The sequence below is a fragment of the Falco rusticolus genome, chromosome 4 (genome assembly GCF_015220075.1).
Source record: "Falco rusticolus isolate bFalRus1 chromosome 4, bFalRus1.pri, whole genome shotgun sequence".
In the NCBI taxonomy this organism is placed as follows: Eukaryota; Metazoa; Chordata; class Aves; order Falconiformes; family Falconidae; genus Falco; species Falco rusticolus.
Window position 1 is genome coordinate 53,531,326 of NC_051190.1, and position 20,608 is coordinate 53,551,933.

At 48.3% G+C, this 20,608-nt stretch overlaps 3 protein-coding genes and 1 long non-coding RNA gene across 8 annotated transcripts in view; 3 read left to right on the forward strand and 1 right to left on the reverse strand.

Annotated features, from left to right (window-relative positions):
- The window catches only part of GJC2 (gap junction protein gamma 2), a 38,396-nt gene extending 31,869 nt beyond the window's left edge, over nt 1-6,527 (forward strand). For all 3 annotated transcript variants that reach the window (XM_037385824.1, XM_037385823.1, XM_037385826.1), the window contains one exon: nt 308-6,527. In XM_037385824.1, the coding sequence (XP_037241721.1) occupies nt 328-1,575 (1,248 nt within the window). In that variant the 5' untranslated portion in view covers nt 308-327 and the 3' untranslated portion in view covers nt 1,576-6,527. The remainder of the gene's footprint in view (nt 1-307) is intronic.
- A 3,757-nt stretch (nt 6,528-10,284) lies between these two features.
- On the forward strand, nt 10,285-15,190 carry IBA57 (iron-sulfur cluster assembly factor IBA57). Of its 2 annotated transcripts, XM_037383253.1 has the most exons (4): nt 10,313-10,375; nt 10,523-10,641; nt 11,453-11,799; nt 13,037-15,190. In XM_037383253.1, the coding sequence occupies exons 1-4, from the start codon at nt 10,370-10,372 to the stop codon at nt 13,426-13,428; spliced, it is 864 nt and encodes a 287-aa protein (XP_037239150.1). In that variant the 5' UTR covers nt 10,313-10,369; the 3' UTR covers nt 13,429-15,190. The 2 variants fall into 2 exon arrangements, with proteins under 2 accessions (XP_037239149.1, XP_037239150.1); XM_037383252.1 differs by having other exon boundaries at nt 10,285-10,641.
- Nucleotides 15,191-15,626: 436 nt separating this feature from the next.
- LOC119146115 lies at nt 15,627-16,822 on the reverse strand. The gene is made up of 2 exons (XR_005103643.1): nt 16,779-16,822; nt 15,627-16,574 (listed from the first exon to the last, which is right to left on the reverse strand). It is a non-coding gene; the product is annotated as an uncharacterized LOC119146115 (long non-coding RNA).
- A 37-nt stretch (nt 16,823-16,859) lies between these two features.
- Nucleotides 16,860-20,608, forward strand: part of LOC119146113 (meiosis-specific coiled-coil domain-containing protein MEIOC-like) — a 35,712-nt gene continuing 31,963 nt past the window's right edge. The window contains exon 1 of one of the 2 annotated variants that reach the window (XM_037383250.1): nt 16,860-16,966. The gene's annotated coding sequence lies outside the window, so the exon portion shown is untranslated. Of the gene's footprint in view, nt 16,967-20,208; nt 20,420-20,608 lie in introns of those variants that run through there. The other variant, XM_037383251.1, reaches the window with a different exon arrangement.

Genomic DNA, 20,608 nt, shown 5'->3' on the forward strand with positions numbered 1-20,608 from the left:
AATCTAGTAGGTGCTGTGGCTTGTTGTGTTATTGATCTGTGTTTATCTAGTGCCACCAGGTATCCCTGCCTCCGATTATGGTGGTGTGGCGCGTCCCCACACTGGCCGTGGCATGTCCCCGATGCTCCACTCTCCTGGGCAGCCCTGTGTCATGGTCCCTTACAAGTCCTGGGGAGATGGGTGGCAGCCTCTTGGAGATAAAATGACTTCATCTGTCACAGATGTGCCAGTGTCACAGCTGTGTCGCTGACTGCAGCCACCGACGTTGACTCACGGCTATGTTTTTTATTTCCCTGTCATCCTGCAGGTTATAACTGAGTAGCCCTTATGACCAACATGAGCTGGAGCTTTCTAACCCGCCTGCTAGAAGAGATTCACAATCACTCCACCTTCGTGGGGAAGGTCTGGCTCACCGTGCTCATCGTCTTCCGCATTGTCTTGACAGCGGTGGGGGGAGAGTCCATCTACTCTGATGAGCAGAGCAAGTTCACCTGTAACACCAAGCAGCCTGGCTGCGACAACGTCTGTTACGATGCCTTTGCGCCGCTGTCACACGTTAGGTTCTGGGTCTTCCAGATCATCATGATATCCACCCCTTCAGTCATGTACCTGGGCTATGCCATCCACAGGATCGCCCGGTCAGCGGAGGAGGAGAAGAAGTTCAAGGGATTCAAGAAGAAGAAGCAGTTTGCTTTGAACTGGCAGGCAGTGCGCAACATGGAGGACCCGATGGAGGCTGACGAAGAGGAGCCCATGATCTCTGACGACACAGCAGAACAGGAGAAAGCCAAAGCCAAGCCCAAGAGCAAAGAGCCACAAAAGCACGATGGGAGGAGGCGCATCCAGCAAGAAGGACTGATGAAAATCTACGTCTTCCAGCTACTTACCAGAGCTTCGTTTGAAATTTGCTTTTTGATAGGGCAGTATTTACTCTACGGTTTTGAGGTAGAAGCCTATTATGTCTGCAACAGAGTCCCCTGCCCTCATACTGTGGACTGCTTTGTGTCCCGGCCAACTGAGAAGACCATCTTTCTCCTGGTGATGTACGTTGTGAGCTGCCTGTGCTTATTGCTGAACATGTGTGAGATGTTTCACCTGGGGTTTGGGACCATCCGAGATGCCATTCGCAGCCGGAAAATCAACAGCTTTAGGCAGCCTCCCTACAATTATGCCTACCCAAAGAACATCTCCTGCCCTCCTGAGTACAACCTGGTAGTGAAATCGGAGAAGTCCACCAAGATCCCCAACAGCTTGATGGCTCACGAGCAGAACTTGGCTAATGTTGCTCAGGAGCAGCAGTGCACCAGCCCGGATGAGAACCTCCCGGCAGATTTGTCCACACTTCACAAACACTTGCGAGTGGCCCAGGAGCAGTTAGACATAGCGTTTCAGAGCTATGGCAGCACCCAGGGCAACACGCAACCTTCTCGAACCAGCAGTCCCGCCTCAGGTGGCACGATGGTAGAGCAGAACAGGGCCAACACCGCCCAGGAGAAACAAGGTGCTAAACCCAAGGCCTGCTTAGAGAAAGGGAGCTCAAGCAGTAAAGATGGAAAGACATCTGTATGGATATAGCTTCGTCTAAAAGGAGAAAGGGCATCGTAAGCGGGGTTTTTATTTTGGTTCGTTTCTGTTTTCGGTATCGTCTTGCATTTGTTTCACAGGGCACAGGCACAATTCTTATACGCAAGTCAAAAGAGAAAAGGAGTTTCAGACCAATTTAGTGTTGTCTTCCAGTGCATTTACAAAAGCCATTTCTTCCCTGTTTCCAACACGTTCTCCAGCTGGAAACCTCCACTGAGCAGTAGCAAACCCCCCTGCATCTCCCACCCCTATGGTCACCACTGGAACCCCCAGCAGAGACTGGACAATGTGCTGTGATGGGAAGCGGAGCTGCTGGTGGCTCAGGAAAGAAGTCAGGCTGACAGCAAGCAGCTCCCCTCCTGCGTGACAAGGCTAGAGGTCTGACAGTGTTTAATTACTAAATATCCTTAATCAAAATTAATTTCTGATCCCTTGATAAGAAGAGGAAACAACTGACATATTGCATGAACCTTCAGGACACACTTACAGCTGATGTCCTGCCTGAATTGTTAGATGCTCTAGCAGGCATTGCTGGAAACAAAGGCATCATTTGATGCCACAAGCCACGAGCCGGCACCCACATCAGGTTATGGGGCAGAAACATAGTGACTGTGTTACATGGAGAGACCTAAAAGCATAGCACAGTGCTGAAGAAGGTTTTCATCTTTTATTCCTCTGCTTCGAAGCAAAAAGCAAATACATCCAAACATTATGCAGCAGGAGAAAGCAGTGACACTGCATCATACCAGTGCCTGTGTAGCGCTTGCTACAGATGCACTGGGAATTGTTGCAGTTAGTGTTTTTAACAAACTACTGTTTCACATCATCAGAAAGTGCCTTTATGCAACCAGGAAAACAAAATCATAAAGGGTTTAGACTTCTTTATTCGCTGAATTCTAGTAGAGATTGGAAGATCAGCATCGGCAAATTTGTTTTTCTGTTTAATCAAACCCTTATAAATAGTGGCAGATGGCAGATCTATGCATAGTGTGTCTGTGATGTGTGTGTGTACATGTATGTATATATACAGACACATATGAACATGTGTGTGTGAATATAGACCTAGGAAAAAATATATAAATGTAATATCAACCCTCTGGTAATTTTACAGCCTTTCACCTCTCCTGGAAAAACCCAGCTGGCCCAGGACTGTGGCTGATCTCTTCCTGGAGCAGTCTGTAGGCTTCTGGCCTACAGCCTCACCTGGGGAACTGGCCGTTTTCACACACTTGCTTGTCTGGCTTCAGTGGGGACAGGACCAGGACAGTAGCAGGAAGCTTTTCCCTAGTTTATGGGGAGCTTTTTTCAGCTTGGCTTGGTTTTAGGGTGGTTTTCATGCAGCTACAGGAGTCTGGGGGCATTTTAAAATTGAGCTGCAGAGCTCCAAGGGTCCTGCTAGTGTTGAGGATGTGCTTTGTTGGGTGGTTTCATCCCATGTCTCTTGCACATCTGCAGAGCTGTGGCTTTGTTCCCCTCCCAGTAACACAAAATAGAAAGAATACATCATCACTGGGAGCAGAGGGAGCATCTCCTGCCAAATGGTAGAGGCTGAAACCAGTAACTGCCCCATTCTGCCATGTATCAGAGCAGGTCTGATCCCTGAGATGTTCCCAAGATGCTTGTGGCTTGGCAGGTGCTCTCACGACCTCTGAAGAGTCCAATGCTTGATTCACCACCATGGAGAACCCAAACAGGCAGAGCCTTGAAGATCAAGCCTAACACAAAAGAGGTAAATCCTCACTGAACACAGCGCTGTCCCTGTGCCAAGCTGTTCCTTTGGGGCTGTGCCAGCCACCCAAAGTCACATGCAGGTCCCTGTGCCAGTATTTCTTATCCATTGGATCTACGTGACTTCCTGCTGGGCATCTTTCTCATGTCCTTAAGATCAGTCCCTGAAAGCCTTGAGGCTGCCCGTTCTCCAGGTGGCCAGGCCCTTTGGTCATTCTGGGGAACACACAAAGAACTTGGGTATGGCCTTGACGGAGCTGTGCCATGCCATTAGAAAACAGCGCTGGCAGCGAAAAAGTAGGTTTAAAAAGAAAGCAAAGAAACATTGTACGAGGTATTCAGCTGCAAATATTCAGTACAGCTTTGTGTAACAGCCTAGGGAACACCTTCAGGCTTGTTCCTGGTCCTGCTGAAGGCATTGGTAAAATGCCTGGAGTGCCACCTGCTCTTGCTGCTAGAGATCTTCCCCTCAAAAATGGACAACAACATCCAGGAGGAGGATCAGTGCATCCCCCACAGCAGCAACAGTCAGTAGTAACACACACACACACGGCGTGTTACTGCCGTGAATTTTGCACAAAAGGCTCAGAAAGTTCACACCACAGTGGTGGGGAGGCAAACATATCCAGCTGCGCTGTTTGTCCTTGTCCCACATGCGGGAACGTGTTCTCCTGAGCTGGGGCTGTGCCAGGCAGTGCAGGAGAGGCTGGTTGCTGATGGTGCTGCTGTCACGAAGATGATTGCATGCAGGTCCACAGCCCAGGGCTGCTGTGGAGGAGAGCAGAGAGCAGAGGTGCTGGTGGGTGGAAATTTGTGCCCTATTAATTACAAGGCACAAGCTTGTTCTCCACACCAGTGTGACTTCTCTTTTACTGCCAGTCCTGTGTCCCATGGGAAACAGTGTGTATTTACAAGGAAGGATGGAAACTCTGAGGAGAGTGATGTTTGGATGCTGCCTGGGTTTTTCTGATTCCTTTTTGATGAGCAGCAATTCTTCCCATGCAATGCTGGAAGGCACTATCCTGTGCAGTCCATATTTCAGATTTCTCCTGCCCGTACCAGTGATACCTCCCTCAGCCCCAGACATGGCCTGAGCGTTTCCTGATGACTCAGACCAGCCCCTCGGCTCCTGCTGACCTGCAGATTCACCAGTGAGCCAACACAAGGATGTGCCTCCCTTGCTCTTGCTTCAGGAAACCATCTTGGCAAACACCTCACTGTGGGGAAAGCGCAGGGCGATTTTAAGCCAGAAGCCCCAGAACCTGGTCACAGAGACCTGATGGACTCATTAAATCCATTTTATACTCCCTGCCCCAGTGATACAGCTGGTCAGTGCCCAGTAAGAGATCCCAGGGCTCCACGGCTGCAGGTTCAGAGACAGAGCAAGAGGGCTGGAAAGGACCACGATCCTCTTGCCAAGTTGCCACCATCAAATGACTCCTTAATGGCCAACATGAACTCCTCTTGCTGCAGCCCCTGGTGTCTCCTCTCCTCAACAGACAGAGAAGATCTTATGCCTTTAACATCTGCAGAAGCTTTTGGGTCTTTGAAGACTGTTTTCCTCAAGTCTGCTTTAAACTATACAACTCCAGCCTCATCAACCTTTCTCCAAGGGCTGCTTTTCTAGTATGGTTTTCCTTGGTGTCTTTGAACTACCACCAGCCAGTCCACATCTTCCCAGCAGTGTGGCAGTGCTGGTCCTTGGGCCACCTTCCCCTTCTGCTCCTCTTCATGTGCCCATCTGCCACTCTGGTCCTCCCCCAAAACCCATCTTCTGCAGGCATGGCAATTGCTCCCCTCTTCAGATGTCTGCTTGTACAGTTGGGATCTTCCTGCCCTCCTCCAAACTGCCTTTTTATTTTCATGCCACAGACCCGGTGCACCAAGGGGGTCTTGAATGATGTCAGTCCTGCAGCAGATTTGCAGCCTCCTCCTGGCTGGTGTCACCATCACATTTAATATACACACACCGTTTTCCATAGTGAGAGTCAATAATCGCAATATTGACGACTACTCCAACCAGGGCAGACTCTTGGGTGATCAATACAACCTCCTCGTCAGGCAGGGAGACAGGGTAACCACTCTCTCAGCTGTCCTAGCCAGCCCCGCTCATCTATCATGCTTGCAATACTTCCTTGCATAAAATGCTTTCTGAATGGGAGCTGATCTTGCTTTCCCATGTTTTCCAACCATTTTGATAGGGACAGAAGCACAAGGGAACATTCCCAGTGGCACTGCTCCGGTGTCAAGGGCTGCCTGGGAGAGATGCAAAGTTGCCTGCAAGATCCCAGCCAGCCTGGAGGACACCACTGACTCCTCTGATCCTGGGGAACAGGAGCCGCACACAGGAGCCAGCCTGAGTCAGACAGCCCTAGAAATAAAAAGGGTTATTATTATTATTATTACACATACTGAGTTGCTCATTTCTCCTCTTCCTCCTCCACTCCCTGGCCTCTAAAGCCTTTGTATGATATCATGTCTTTCCATCAAGTCACTGCCACAAAGGCAACCAACATACAATAATATCTCTGCAGGAGTGACTCCTTTCAGGACAGGAGCAAAATTCTTCTTTTATTGTGTCAGTTTGGGAAGGAAAAGGATAGAGAGGCAAAACATGCATAACCACAAGCAAAATCCCCATCACAATCATTACAAACTAAACTGACAGCTTGCTGAATTTCAATTAGATGACAGGCAATGTCGGCCACGGAAGAAATGCCAGTAGTATAATTAATGCTTTGCTTTTTTTTTTTACAGGTTAGTAGTTTTGTTCACACACAAGACGGGTTTAGCTTTGTAGCTGAACTAATCCTAAATGTTGACTCTCCCACTAAACTTGGTTGGATGAAGTGCCCACACTTATATTTCTATTCTTACCATTCAGGGCCAGGAATGCCCCACGTAAAAGCCAGATTACCTTGTTGCTTGCATTGCATTCCACTGGGAAATACTTGAACTTAACTCAAGGCCATAACCAGTTTGTGCTGTTACAAAGTTTCTGGGATTGTTATTTTTTTGTTGTTCATTTTTTTATGTACTAACTGTATTTGTACTAGAAATTTTTTGAGGTTGAATCTGTAAGTATTCTTCAGTGTAAATGTTACATCTGGACTGTAGTTAGAACATTAAACACTGGTCAAAAGAGAAAGATACATCAGTCCAACTCCTCAACTGGCTATTCCACATCCATTACTAATAAAACAGAATAAAACTTAGGTTTTGTTACAGTATGTAAAGCGTGTGACATTTCCATGAGAAGGGTGCTGAGTGTTGATAAAAAGGAATTCTTCCCAACCTATTATTTGCCTGTTTTAGCCATGTAAGAGTTCTATTTTCCCGGATATGGCTATAAATCACTGCAAAATATTTTTGCCTTAAGAAGTAGTTGACCTTCTAGTTGTTTGGGACGTGTTGTCTCTCTGATGAATCACTGCCTAGAATTCCTTCAGGCATGGAGCTGAAACTGCTTAGGAAAGCCTGCACTTTTAGAAGCAAGAAACCTTTGCAGAATCTGGGAGAAACTGATGATTCAAGCTGAGAAACGATGGGAAAGCACTTGTGAGAAAGCCTGCCTTTCCGAAAAACTTCAGTCTTTGCTCCTCCCATTAAGCAACAGTATCCCTGTCCAGTTTTCAGGAAACAAATCCTGGACAGAAACGTGGTTTTTTCTGTTTTTCTGGCAGTTGTGGTATCTTTACAACTTTTTTGGCATGAGCAGGACCAGCTCCCACCAAGAGATGGAGAAGAGCAGGATCCTCTAACAAGCCCACAAGGAAAGTCAATAGTAAGAAGCACTTTAGCCTTGTAGGTCACATCCTTTGCAATGCTACGTAAAACACCCAAGAGAAAGGAAAACTTTGCTAAATAGCAAGGTGTCCTTCAAATCAGCAAGGGCTGAAGAATAAGGTGAACTTATTATTGCTGTTGGCTGTTGGGTTGGTACCGTACTTGGTCATGCAGGCACCCATGGGTGGCTGACCTTAGCTTCATGTGGGTGCTAGCCACAGTCATACAGAAACAAACCTTGTAGCAAGTCTTCCTCACCAGCAGCCTTCATCCCTCACTGTCAGGCTAGAGGTCTCTTCCCCAACCCACAGGCAGCCACATCCTGCCCCACTGGCTCAGGGGACTGGCATCAGCAGGGAGTTGGTGAGTGAGGAGGTGAGGAGCAGCCTCATCTTTTGTCCCCAGGTGACCTCCAAATTGCTGCTGCTGGAGAGTGTGGGGGGGACAGTGTCCATGAGGGAAGGCACAGCCAGAGAGTGATAGGGCCCCCGAGTCTGATGCTCAGTAGAAGGAATGGCAAAAGCAGCCTCCATCGGTCTGTGTTTTGGGAACACACAGCAATTGCAGAACTCCTCGTTTCTTTAGAAAGCCAGGCTAAAAATACCAGTGACTCTCCAGTGTCCCATTCTCTCTGGGATCTCAAGACTCATCTTTTTCATTAGCGGCTCCACACTGCAGACAGTATTCCTGTCAACAGCAGCCCACTAGCTCCTAATCACTCTCCCTAGGGAAATGTTATTAACGGCTCTACCTTCATTTTCAGCCCCGCTAGTACAGAACTGCCCCTTTGATGCACAGACTCACTCCTTGCAAACTCAGCTGCCACTTGGCTTTATTTCTACATCCAGCCAGTTGTCCTTGCAATTTTCCCCTTTTCACAGGTCTTTGCATTGCCCAGGCCAGCCACAATCCATGGTTTTCTCTCAAAGATTGTGGGATATTGTCCCTGTGCCAGAAGTGCTGCTATGTTTTACCACAACCCCACATCTTAGCGGCTGGCTGCCTGCAACTGACCTCTTGGAGCGGCTCAGCTTGGGGAGCATTTAATGTGCAGGGTTACGGCTGAATAACTGCAGCTCATGTGGGTTCATAGGTGAGAGTTCATGCTTTGCACCCTGAAAACAAGCCGGAGAAAATGAATTTTATTATCCCAGCATTATCCCACAGGGCTGGCTGCAGAGAGACAGCAGGTACCCTCACGTTAAGCTACTGCAGATGAGCTATGGATGACTAAATGCCAAGGATGAGCACTCGAAGGTGACAGCCTCAGGCTGTCCTGCTGCCGCAGCAGCCAGCAAGCCCCAGACATGGCAGGGTTTCAGGCAGTGCAAGAGCAGAGAGTGGAAAGTTGATGGAGCAAGAGGCTGCCATCAGCTTGTGCAACTGCCCAGGGACTGGTGAGGAACAGACAGAGAATCTCTGTCCTTTTTCACCAGTTTCTTAGCTGTGAGAAGTTTCTGAGTTGCCCTACCGCACTTGCCTGGATGAAAAATGTTCCACCAAGAGGGGATTTCGGGGAATGTCCCCTTTGGGATAGGGCTTAGCCAGGGGTGTTGCATCTTGTCACCCTGCCACCCTGTGCTGCCAGCTCTTCTTCCACAAACACTGCTAGAAACGGCAAAGGTCTGGGGGGACAATTCATCAGGCTGACATGGGTGCAGTATCAGGAATAAGAGGAAGCTGTAGCTTTCACGGTCTCACCATGACGTGGAGAGGTACAGAGGAAAGACTGGTCTCCATCAGCTCTCTGTATCTTCAGCCCTGGTTTAAAGGGAGGCAGGCTTCCTCAGCCCGGTTTTTTACACACAGCACATGCCAACAGCTGGGCAGAGCATGTTCACATGCCAAGGTCACCTTGAATCACATTCGCTGCCTGTCTTCATTTCTTCACCTGCTCTGCCTGTGCAGCTGCTTGACAAGCATCACCTCCAGAGCAGGGCCAGTGCTGAATTCAGGGGTGAACACACCGCATTGTTCACCGTCACCGGGAGTTGATCTGTCCCCCTTGCAAACAGGGATATGTGATAAGGTTATCACTGCCAGAGCATGGGGGAAAGCCCAAGGGCCAGCTTGCTGTCTGCTGCCACCACATTTGTGGCTTCTGATAATTGAGATCCTTCGCTCAGGGCTCTGCCTGTCCGGATGAACACTGATAGCTCCTTTTTGCAGGGTTCATTCTGGGCCAGCTGAGGCCCTTCTCTGTAGAGATGCACATGTGCTGGTGTTGGCAGCAGCAAGGGGCAGAATGGCTGTAAACTGAATTGCGGCAACTGGAGAAAAGCAATCACAAATGACAGGCATGACTCACAGTCATTTCTTGAACTGTGGGATGAATTCCAGCCTAATGAGCTGCAGCCATACCCCAGGCTACCCAGGCCCTTCAGAGTCCACATCCCATAGCACTAGTGAATGTGCAAGAGACAAGCGGACAGCACCTTCAGCTCCATGCTTCTAATGTGATTTTGTTTCTGTGCAATGCTGCTTAGTAGAAATCCCCACTGTCAAACACTATCATTTATTCTAAAACAGAGCTACTGACAGATTTTCTAAGAGTATTAGAAGAAGATGGGGGCAGCTGATGGGTGCTACAGAAACAGAAGTTACGGGGTGTTAAAAAGGAGTGGAAAACGGGAACCTTTGGAGAAGTACTTTACAGCACACTAGCCAAAACATCACCGGAGGAGAATGGGTATGTACCCTAGCTGTCTGAGGCTTCCAGGGGATTAAAGGCTCAGCGGGGGAAGGATGATTAAGGGGGCAGGAACGCTGAGAGCAGCCAGGACAGCAGGGAAGAGGTGGCCTGGAGGACTCATACAACAAAACTGCAGTAGGTGGGTTTGGTTTAGGCCATTTCCCGCACTCCCTCCATGGCAGGGGAAGCTGGGGACCGGTGAAGTGCTGCTGGCCCTCCGTACAGCCACAGGGCAGAGCTGGCGGGGGCTGGGACCAGCTTCTGCATTGCTGCCAACGTCCTCCGACCCTATGGCTGCCAGGCCCCTGCCTGACGGCTGCCTGGGGGCTGCCAGGCCCCTGCCCAGTGGCTACCCACTTGCTGCCAGGCCCATGCCCGGTGGCTACCTGATCGCCGCCAGACCCATGCCTACCCCGGACCGGGCGGGGAGGGGGCGGAGCCGGTGGGAGGGAGGGGCGGAGCCCGCGGTGCCCCCTCCCCGCCAGCAGGTGGCGCCGTCCCCGCGGACACACACAAGATGGCGGCGGCGGCATCGAACGGCGGCGGGACCCCCTGACAACCTTCGGCCTGTCCGCCGCCATGTTGGTGAGGGCGGGAACGGCAGCGGCGGTAACAGCCCTACCCGGGCTGCGCCGATTGTGGCGGGGCGGGGGGAACGGGGCCGCCGCCTGCTTCCCACTGGGCCGGGCGCTGCTGGACGTGCGGGGAGCCGAGGCCGCCCTCTTCCTCCAGGGGCTGCTCACTAACGACGTGACGCGACTGGCAGCGGGCAGCGCCCCCCCCGCCGCGGCGCTCTATGCGCATGCGCTGAACGTCCAGGGCCGCTGCCTCTATGACGTCATTCTCTACAGGTGAGACCAAGCGGAGGGGCGGGGAGGGGCTGGGTGAGACCACTGCCAGGGGAGGGGGGGGGGGGGGGGCGCGTCCTGTTGCTATGGAAACGTGAACGCGCGGCCTTGGCGGGTTTCTCCGTGCTCGCAGGTGGTTCCTGCGGCCATGTCACACATACTGTACGGTATTTCTGGCATAGCTTTATAAATTAACGTGCAAAAAAGCGCTTACCCTGTATATTTTCCATCGCTAGCTGCAGTCTCTGAGTTTCCCCAACAGAAAAGCATAATGAGCTTAATAATTATATAGCGGCCCCCAGGGCCGGCCCCAGGCCTGTGGGAACATTTGGGCCCTATCCAAAACAAGGTGTTTGCGCTATCTCACAGGTGCCCAGTCACTGTCACCACCGTATGGCATGTGACATAATTACACTGTACAGCCACCTCACACGGATATGGTGTCAATTAATGAAAAATCAGGCTTGCACACACTGTCAGGTCAGGTTAACGGTGTAACTGATGGAAGGCACAGCTGAACGAAGCTTTTCCTTCTGCTGAAAATCCCCTCGCTTCAGATAAGCATAGGGAAGACTGCGTGGCCAGACTGGGTTCTGTCCCCAGGACAGGTGAGGGCAGTATTTGCTAGAAAGGAGTAGAATGGATGGCTGAAAACATTCAGCATTTCACTATGGAGAGATGAGTGTTGCTCTTGCGTGCAGTCTTTGGTGAAATTCCCCAGATATCTAGATTTGCACCAGGATCAAGATACAGCATGTTGGCTTCCGCTACTGCAGGGTTTGGTTTTCTGACCTTGTAGGTGTTACTTTTTTAGGCTTCATAAGAGTCCAGAAGAAGAGCCGCACATCCTGCTGGAGTGTGACAGCAGCGTGCTGGATGCCATACAAAAACATCTGAAACTGTACAAGATCCGGAGGAAAGTAAACATTACCCCCTGCCTTGACCTCTCTTTGTGGGCCGTCATCCCCGGGGAGTGGACTGGAGACATTGCCAGTTCCCTCGCTAAATGTGCAGACCAGGCTCTGATTTTAACTCCTGACCCCAGAACAGAAGTCATGGGCTGGAGACTGATCACAAAGAAAGGAGCAAATCTATCGGAGATTATCCCCGGGAGTCATATTGGAAACATTCAGGATTACCACAGGCACAGGTATAAACAAGGTAAAGCCAAGTTCTGTTTTCAGTCAGTGTCACTGGATTTTGGGAAACTTATTTTTTATCACAGTTTCATGTTATTATCAGAGTCCGTACACTGATAGAGGAATAAATTGGTATGTCTCAGTGTGTTTAGCTTGTTAATAATACAGGTATTATTTGCTACTTTGAGGAAAAAAGTGATCTGGTAGTTATAATTCTGTCTGGCGGCTGAGTCAGTATTTGGGTACAGTTTCCTGTTACTAAGATTATGAGGCAGTGGGTCGGGAAGGCTCACAGCGAAAGAAAAGCAGGATTATTCATTTTCTTAGAGGGAAACTTCTGTGGTTTGAGTCATTTTGTTATTTGGGGATTACGCACAGTCTGCGTGTTTTCCTTGTTGCTAAGGAAGGGAAAGAAACACCCTAACTGACTTTCCTAAAAATGTGTGACTGGATTTGCAGAGTTAACTCAGAGGCCAAGGGGCAGACAGTTGATTTGAGAGGGAACTCACTCCTAGGAGCCCCTGTGCCTGCACAGAGCTGCCGTTGATTTTACTGTGTCCACGCAGATAGTAGATTAAATTAATGGGCAGACTGGAAGACAATAGTCCTTTGCTTAAACCTGAGTCCATCTGGTTCGGAAAAGCTAGCTGCTAACAGGTCAGACTGGTCTGGACTGTGGTGGTGTGCTGCCTCCCTGAAACACCAGCTGCTGTGGAAGGCTGGGTCCAACACTCTGCTTCAAAAAAATACTATTTTTGTGTCATTGGTCACAAAAAGAAGGGCTCGTTATACAGACATTCAGCATTTGTGCTTTAGCAAAGACCTTTGGCCAACTCACGTTCTTTAGCTCTGAAGAAAATAGCTCTTATTGAGTCAATTAAAGTCTGCTTGTGGGGGAGTGTGGGTGAAAAGGATCTTGCCATTGGCATTACATGTACATTGATGCCTTTGTATGGGAGTCTGCATTGTTCCAGGTGCTTTGAATTTCCACCAGTATGCTTATGAGGTGCTGTAAGCTTTGTGAAGTTAGGTTCTAGTGTGGTTCTGTTTACCCTTAAGAGTAATCTTTGCTAACCGTTTATGGCTAATGATTTCACTCAGGCCCAAACCAGAGTACTCAGAAGTTCATTATTTCACGTTGCTTCTTATGGGTTCTCTTGGTTTTACAACCTACAGAGGAAGCATACTCCAGAAATCTTAAATACTGAAAATTTTTCCACATTTACCTGTGGAAAAATTTACATTTACTCTTTTCCTAGGAATTCCTGAAGGTGTGAAAGATCTTCCTCCTGGCATAGCCCTCCCGCTGGAATCAAACCTGGCCTACATGAATGGCATCAGCTTTACTAAAGGCTGTTACATTGGACAGGAGTTGACAGCCAGGACCTACCACATGGGCGTCATTCGCAAACGTCTGCTGCCAGTCCGCTTTTCAGCTCCGCTTCCCAAGGACGGCATTCCTGAGGGCGCTGAGATCTTAACTGAATCGGGAAAGTCGGCTGGCAAGCTGCGGGTTGGAGGAGGTGAACTTGGTATAGCTTTGCTGAGGTTAGCTAATATAAATGAACCACTCTACCTAAATATAGGAGGTGATAAAGTGAAGCTCACTGCAGGTATACCCGAGTGGTGGCCAAAACCGGCTAGTAAATAAATGATGAATCACTGTTTGCCTTATTGAGAATATATTTGGTGTGTTAAGTTTGGGAAGGTGCCTCTGCCTTCAGCTGTTGTTTGTGGTGTTTGATGGGTGTGGGTATTACGCATTGTTCAAATTGGGACTAAACAGCAGGAACCCAAACCAGCAGTGGGTCGCTGGGACAGGGACAGGAGGATAATCTGTTAAGCGCTATGGGAAGACCTGTAGAGCGTATGCAGGGCAGCGCAGCTCCTCCTGAGATTATCCCACATTTATTTTGGGGGTGCCATGTGTGGTTGGGTTGGATTCCTGCTAAATTTTCAGTTCACTGCTTGCTCAGACTGTGCTCCACATAGGACGCAGTGTGCATTCAGGCTGAAGCGAGCAGGAGTTTTCTCGTTGTTTGCACTGAATGTTTCTGTTTGGAATAACCATTCTGTGGTATTATAATCTTACTTTTAATGGAGACCATGCTGCTCTTGTGTAAGAGATACTCAGGCTAAAGTGTTCACTGCAAATTAGTCCTTGCATTGAGCTTCGTCTTAAACTTGCTGATTGGGTGGGTGTTTTTTCCCACCACTCTAACTGCTAATTATGTTCAGGAAGAGGAATACCTTGTACTTGATATTTCAGACCTTGATTTTTAAGGCATCCCTGGTGGGAAAGCTCTCCAACATCCTGGTCCCATCCTCTGCCTCGGTGCCGACAGAGGGAGCACCGCCAGCAGCAGCCAGCTCCTCTGCCACTCCTGACCTCAGTCATGCATGCTTCCTTGACTGAAAACAACTGTTTTGAAGAGGAAAGTGGTATTCTACAGAAATGACGTGCATAGTGCATGCCCTGGAGTGGCTATTGTGTTGGTGTACTGGTGCTTGGCAGAATAATCCCTTACTAGAAGCACGTGCCCTCCAGTTGCCAGCAACAGTTGAGGGGTGGATTTTTTTTTTTGGCATGTGTCTTTTTGCTGTCATCTTGTAGAAAAACTCTCCAAACTTTCCTGCAGCCTTTGGCAGGGTTTTCCTCACTCCCTCCATAAAGTTGGTGAAGGGACAGTGTGTCCCAATCTCTGACCTTTGCTCCTTCCCTCAGCATTAAGCTGCAGTCCCTGGAGAAAGAGTTAATGCCACATGTTCTCTTGGCTTAGCCTGATGTACCCCAGTGAGGATTTTCACCATATCCTCTTCTCTGACTGCTTCACCACCACGCTTGTTCTGAGACCTCTCTGTAACCCCCATACAAAACCCCATTCCTGCTGCTGTCTCTAGCTGAGTTTTTTTCCACCTACCATCCATCCCCTCTGGGTTTTCAGAGCAGCCCAGTACTTCAGCATTTCTTTGCTGTGTTTTTCTGGCTCCTGTTGCTCTTCTGCCTTCACACTTTTTCTTGCTTCTGCAGTCAATGTATTCCTCTTTGCTTCCCCAAAGCCAACCAGCTCTGTGCCTCCTAACCCCATCAACCTGCAGTAATTTATAGGAGCCCTATGTATTTTTGTATTACAATAAATCCATTACGTGCGCGCTCTTGGAATGACGTGTGTGTGGAAGGGTGTGATGAAAGAGATGAACAGGTGACATCCCATTCTGACCAAAAACCTCCTCTTGCATGTACGTTTGTAACAAAAACCGTCCAAAGCATGTTCTGCCACTGTTGCAGTGTCACTGTTACTGTGAAGGAAATTTGCCTGTGAAAAATGCTCATATTGGTTAAAATTCTTTATGCTTGCTGTAAAATGAATCTGTAGAATATCTCATTAAAATTTTACTGTGGCAGTAATTTATATGTGACTCGTCTGAAAGAGGTGCTACCTTTTTTTTGCCTTGCGTGAGCACACACAACAATATTTTTTTCAGTTGCTTGCTGACAAGAAACACGTCTTACATTGTTCGTCACCCCTTTGTCAGGTTTGAGATTCTTAAAGTCTTTCTGCTGAAAAAATAAATGAAACTGCAGTGCTTCACCCCTGCTGGATCCTGTGAATGTGACAAAGGCGAGACTGTGCTGCCCATGTTGATGCCGCTTTGCCAGAAGCAGCTTTTCCTCTGCCACCCATTGTGCAAAGTCTCCTCAGAATAGTTTTATTGTATCGGTATGCGCCCAGCCTGAATAAACACTACTTTTCTTCTGTTTGGGGAAGCCATGAATCTTTTCTGGCTCAAACAAGTTTCTTTTGTCTTCTTAATGTTATAGTTAAATTGAAATAAATTGAGTCCAAATAAATTCACTAAATCTTTATTAAGGCAGGAAAGCAAAAGCAGCGCGCTGGGTGGCCGGGGAGTCGCAGCTCCACCTAAGGCTCACAAATTCAAGCAAGCTGAGCAGCTCTTTTATCTTCACCAAGGTCGCTTCTGACATCTTCGGTAGGCCCCTCTGCTTCTTCTGTTATCGTGGTTTCTTGTCAAACAGGACGTTCCCATGTTTGGTGTAGCAAGATAACATTGTGGACATGTCTCTTCTTGTTAAACAGGAAGTTCTTAAGACCACCACAATGGGTTCGTTCCTCTTGCTTAACTTGATTGATCAGCAAATTACCCTTAGCTACTTATTACATTTAACGTATTTGAAAGCCTTTTCGACAGCTGCAGGTTACAAGTGTGGGGGATTAGGGTGCAAAATAAGGTGGTACTAAAAATAAAGAGGTACTAGATTCTGGAGAAAGGACGTGGCAGGAACTGGGCAACCCCAATCCACGTCAACCTCTCAGGTTTGTAATTCTCCCTCACTGCCTGCTCCATCGTCGGCTGGGGCTGGGAGGCCGGGTTGTTAGCCGTGCGGGCGCAGGGTCGATTCTGCAGCGGTGTTTGCCTGGCTGATGATCCATGGCAGAGCAAATCTCCCCCAGCACAGGTGGGGCCAAACGAAGAACAGAGAGGAACCCCACTGGGGAACCCCACCGAAGCCATGGTGGGGCCAGCCAAAAAAGGGGTTACCAACAACCCACCGCTTCCTCACGTCAGCCAAAGGGCCGCAGCCTCCTCAGCAGCATGTTTAGTAACTTATTTCTGCAGGAATGAGGGAATGATGAGAAACAAGCCCCCAGCAGCAAGCCCACACGGCCCCTCCACCTCCTCGGGAAAGAAACCAGGCGCTGCTGTGATGCAGTTCTGTCAGGTTTTCACGCTTCCCTCAGCATGGCGGCTGCTCAGGTCTCAGCCTAAATAGAGCTGGAAAACAGGGACCCGCTGTCCGAGGGGCCAACCCCTTCTCAGTCCCCATTTTCTAAGTGTGTCCCCCCCCCCGCTGCCTCAGTTTCCCCTCGCCGCCTCAGTTACCCCCTCCCACTGCACAATGATTCGCGCCTCCCCTTTCCAACCTCCCCCCCCCCCCTTTCCCCCGCGCAGTGGTTGCTCCCACCGGCGGCCGCTGACCTCCCGCTCCCGCCCTTGCCGCTCCCGCCCCATCGCCGCGCGGCTGTTGGGGCGGCTGTAACGGCGGGGGGGGGCGGTGCTGGCGGCACGCGCCGGCCCGGCCCCTCACGGCGGGAGGGAGGATAGAGATGGTGATGGGTAGCACGCAGCCTGCGGCCGCTCGGCCTGACGGGGCTTCCCGGGCAGAGGTGAGGCGTCGTGGCTGCCCTCCTGCTGCCGGGCTGGGCCCGGGGCCCCGGAGCTGAGGGGGTGTGCGGCGGCCGGGGAGGTGGCGAGGCGCTGCGCTTGTGTGAGAGGAGGAACCCGGCCTGTGCCCTGTGAGGAGCTGCCGCGCGGCTGGTGGGCTCCCCTGGAGGGAGGGGACCCCCTGTGGCTGCCGGTAGAGCAGAACAAGGTGATTAAAGCACGTATCTGCGAAAGTACAAGGCTGTTTTCCTCGTCCGCTTGCCTGTCACACGTACCCTGACGGGTATGTGCGTGCTCGGGAGCTACAGAGCCGTGAGCCCTGCTGGCACCAAACCCCAGTGACGTTTCTGCACGGAGATAAAGAGAGCTGTGAAATAAGCAAGTAGTATAGCTCGAAATCCCAATGGAGCAAGGCAGGAGTCCCTTTCAGAAACTGCGGAGGGGCTGATATTTTGGTTTCAGGAAATTTTTTTTTTGTTGTTTTGTTTTGTTTTGTTTTTTTCTCCCTCCTGGTTATTTCCCCCACCCCCGGAAGCAGTGTCTGATTTAATTGTTATGGTTTTTTACATTTCCTGTCACAGTAAAAAGCCAAAAAAGTTGTCTCGGTATGGTAAGGGGTCGGGAAGAATGACTGCTACTATTTAAGTCTGCTGTATAAATAGATGTTCGACTGAGTTACTAAAATCATTGCGGTCTGCTCTTTTAAATGGATCATTACCGGAATGCATTCACGCTGCTGGGGCCAGGCTGATGTTAGGAGATTGTGTGTGAGCAACACCTTCACACTGAGTTACTTGAAGATAACAAGTTTAAAAAGCCCTTACAAATGCTTCTAGCTTAATATTAGTATTTTTAGTATGTTTGCCCCCTGTTAACGCATTGCTGAAACCTTTGAAATTTTCAGGGGGTGTCTGAATGCTGCCCAGATGAGAGTCACAGATATGATTTATTCTTCACAGCCTGTGGTGATCCTCCTTTTCCATTAGGCTTGTTTTCTCCAGTGTTTTCAGGGCAGGGGAATTTGGCAGCTTTTGTCCTGTTGTTCCCAACCATTGCTACTGAAGCCATGTGCTGTTTACATGGTTCTGCGTGGGCACTAGGGGCATTTTACATGTTACTTTGAGAGGACAGTGTACCTACTACTGCTTGTAGGTACTTTCTAAGACTATTACTGGGTGTACAGTTTCAGCTGGATGGTAGCAAAGAGGTATGCTACATTTTGACATCAAACGTTTCTCTCAACCATGTTTGCCTGTGCGGTATTTTGCTTTTACAGAGACTGTGAGCCCTTCAGAAAAGGCTGTCTTGATTTTTCTGTAACATGCTGTTCTCAAGCTAGCAGAAATAATTTATGTCTGAAGTGTTTTTGTGGATTCATGTCTGGATTTATTTCCCCCCCCCTGTCTTGCCCAGGCCAAATGTGTGTGAAATTCTGCTGTCAGTCTTAATTTGAAGCTACTGGGGTCTACTCACGTCACTAAAATCAGTGCATGTACTTTAGTACTGTGCTGCCATAACACTGTCGATGTTTGTGGTTTCTCAGTTTTCTTTAATCCCTTGTCAATGTGGCTTGAGATTTTTGATCTTTTTTTCTTGAAACACATTAATTCAGTGTGTACTATTGGCAGCATTGGTGCAAGTATGCTATTCCAAAAACCTAAATGTGGAAAAGGGTCTAAAAGCTTCCTGTGTCGTGTTTATATATGTTATCATTCTAAAATTGTGCTTATATCAGGCAGTTGGAGAAACTGGAGGAGGACAGCCACAGTCTGCCCACCATTACAGCTTTGTGGAAACTGGAGGGAGAACAGCAATAATGTAAACAAGGGCTGAGGTTTTTAGGGAGGGGTAACCATTTCCTATTTACTCCTGTGTCTGAAAAGCTATATGGAATACCCTTAAACAACATTTTGGGAAGGTTATGTGCTTTCAGTGGTAAGTGCTACAGTGACAGCAGTGAGGGAAGGACTTCACAGAACAAGGTGCTGTTACCGTAACTTAGTGAAAATGCCTTGGGAACAGAAGAAAAACTCTAGGGAAAGTGGTGTGTGTGTGTGCATTTTGGGTTGGGTTTTGGTTCCCCCCCCCCCCCCCTCCCTTTTAGGATCTTCTGTCTAGTTTACCTGCATTAAGTTGTTGAAGAGCTTAAGACCAAATGGTTTTCTGATTTCCACTGTAACACTTCTAGTTGTCATAGGAGTTTTCTCATCTTCTGTAAGATGCATTTAGGGGCAGTTGTATTGTTCAGGGTGAACATTGTGTTTTTAGGTTTAACTCAGATGACTTAAGTGTATATTGAAGGGCAGCTTGAGGTTTGCTTTTAAAAAAGTTAGCCAAACTTGTTAGCCCTCTACTTTCTCTTTTTTTCTAGTCTCAAGACTAATGCTTGACTGATGATGGACTACACTTCCGAGCAGCTAAACTGTATAATATAATATAATATATTTTGTAGGGTTTCTGGTGTTTTCTTCAAAAAGATGAAAATTACTCTGTTAGCCTTTTCCATTGTCTCTGGATTTTTTTTATTTGCTTAAATTAAATTTTCATTCTTTTTATAGTACTAAAAATACGGTGATGTGTGGGAAGGATGAAATTTCATCATCTGAGTTAAGGCAAAGAGTTGTGGGAAAATAATTATCTTTGTAAGGAAAAATATGTAAAAGCTGATAACGTAACTGTCAACAATATGTTTGGAAGTGGGGAGAAGGTGAGTGAGGTACAGCACTTTAGCATGAAAGCAAGCTGTCAATTAAAATAAAGGTTATTTTAAATTTTTGTTACAGGAAGCATAGGGCTTGTTTTGCTCTCCCTGCAAGCCTTTCGTAGTTACGTAGCTGGGGTGAGCCGAATGATGGTTTTCAGTGGGGAGCTTGGAACAGGAGTGGCAAGTGCTTCATCACTGCTGACAAAAAACATTAATTCCAGTGAATTATTTTTTCATGTGGAAATATCAAAACCCCAGAGGCAGAAGAGATGATGAACTTGTCATAAGAACTCTTGTACTGTTAAGCAGAATGTTTATACATATATTGCTTATTATATGTGTATTATAGCAATTAAAATTTCCTCACTGGGTCGTGGTTGCTGATTACAGCTTAAATGGTTTTGGAAGTATGTGATCACTTGAGAGTAATTGCTTAGAAATTATTTCTTGTGTGGGAAGGAGGAGAAGATGCATTTCAAAACCTCCCACATACTTTTCTTCTTTCCCAGCTGAGAAGCGTGTCCAGGCTAGGTACCCCAGTTCAGCTGTATTTCTCGGGCAGTCCCTGTAAGCCTCTGTGTGAAGGGGACAGTTCCTAAGGCTCACAGTTGCAGTCCTGGATCCTGTACCTTGTAGTTATTGCACAACAGAGGAAAGACTACAATTCCCATAGTACTTCCACATACTGGTACTCCAGTGACATCAGACATTACATGGCTGAGACTGGTTGTAAAGCAAGAAGACCAAAAATGTAAGCTTGGTGTTTCTTTCACTTCTGTAGCAGGGCCTTTGGCAGTGTGGAATCTTTGCTTACTAGGGGAGGATTTCAGTTGCTGCAGAGGTATTTGAAAGGGTGTGTATCTGAAGAAAACAAGAGGTGACATTTAAGGGCACGCAATTTGCACTGTTTATTGTAGTGTTGGTGCAGCTTGGAGATTCC

What these genes read in the sequence shown, in the direction of transcription:
- IBA57 (XM_037383252.1), top strand. Translation starts at nt 10,370, where the DNA reads ATGTTGGTGAGGGCGGGAACGGCAGCGGCGGTAACAGCCCTACCCGGG. An exon ending in TATGACGTCATTCTCTACAG is followed by an intron (nt 10,642 to 11,452) that starts GTGAGACCAAGC and finishes TTACTTTTTTAG; the next exon opens with GCTTCATAAGAGTCCAGAAG. An exon ending in CAGGCACAGGTATAAACAAG is followed by an intron (nt 11,800 to 13,036) that starts GTAAAGCCAAGT and finishes CTCTTTTCCTAG; the next exon opens with GAATTCCTGAAGGTGTGAAA.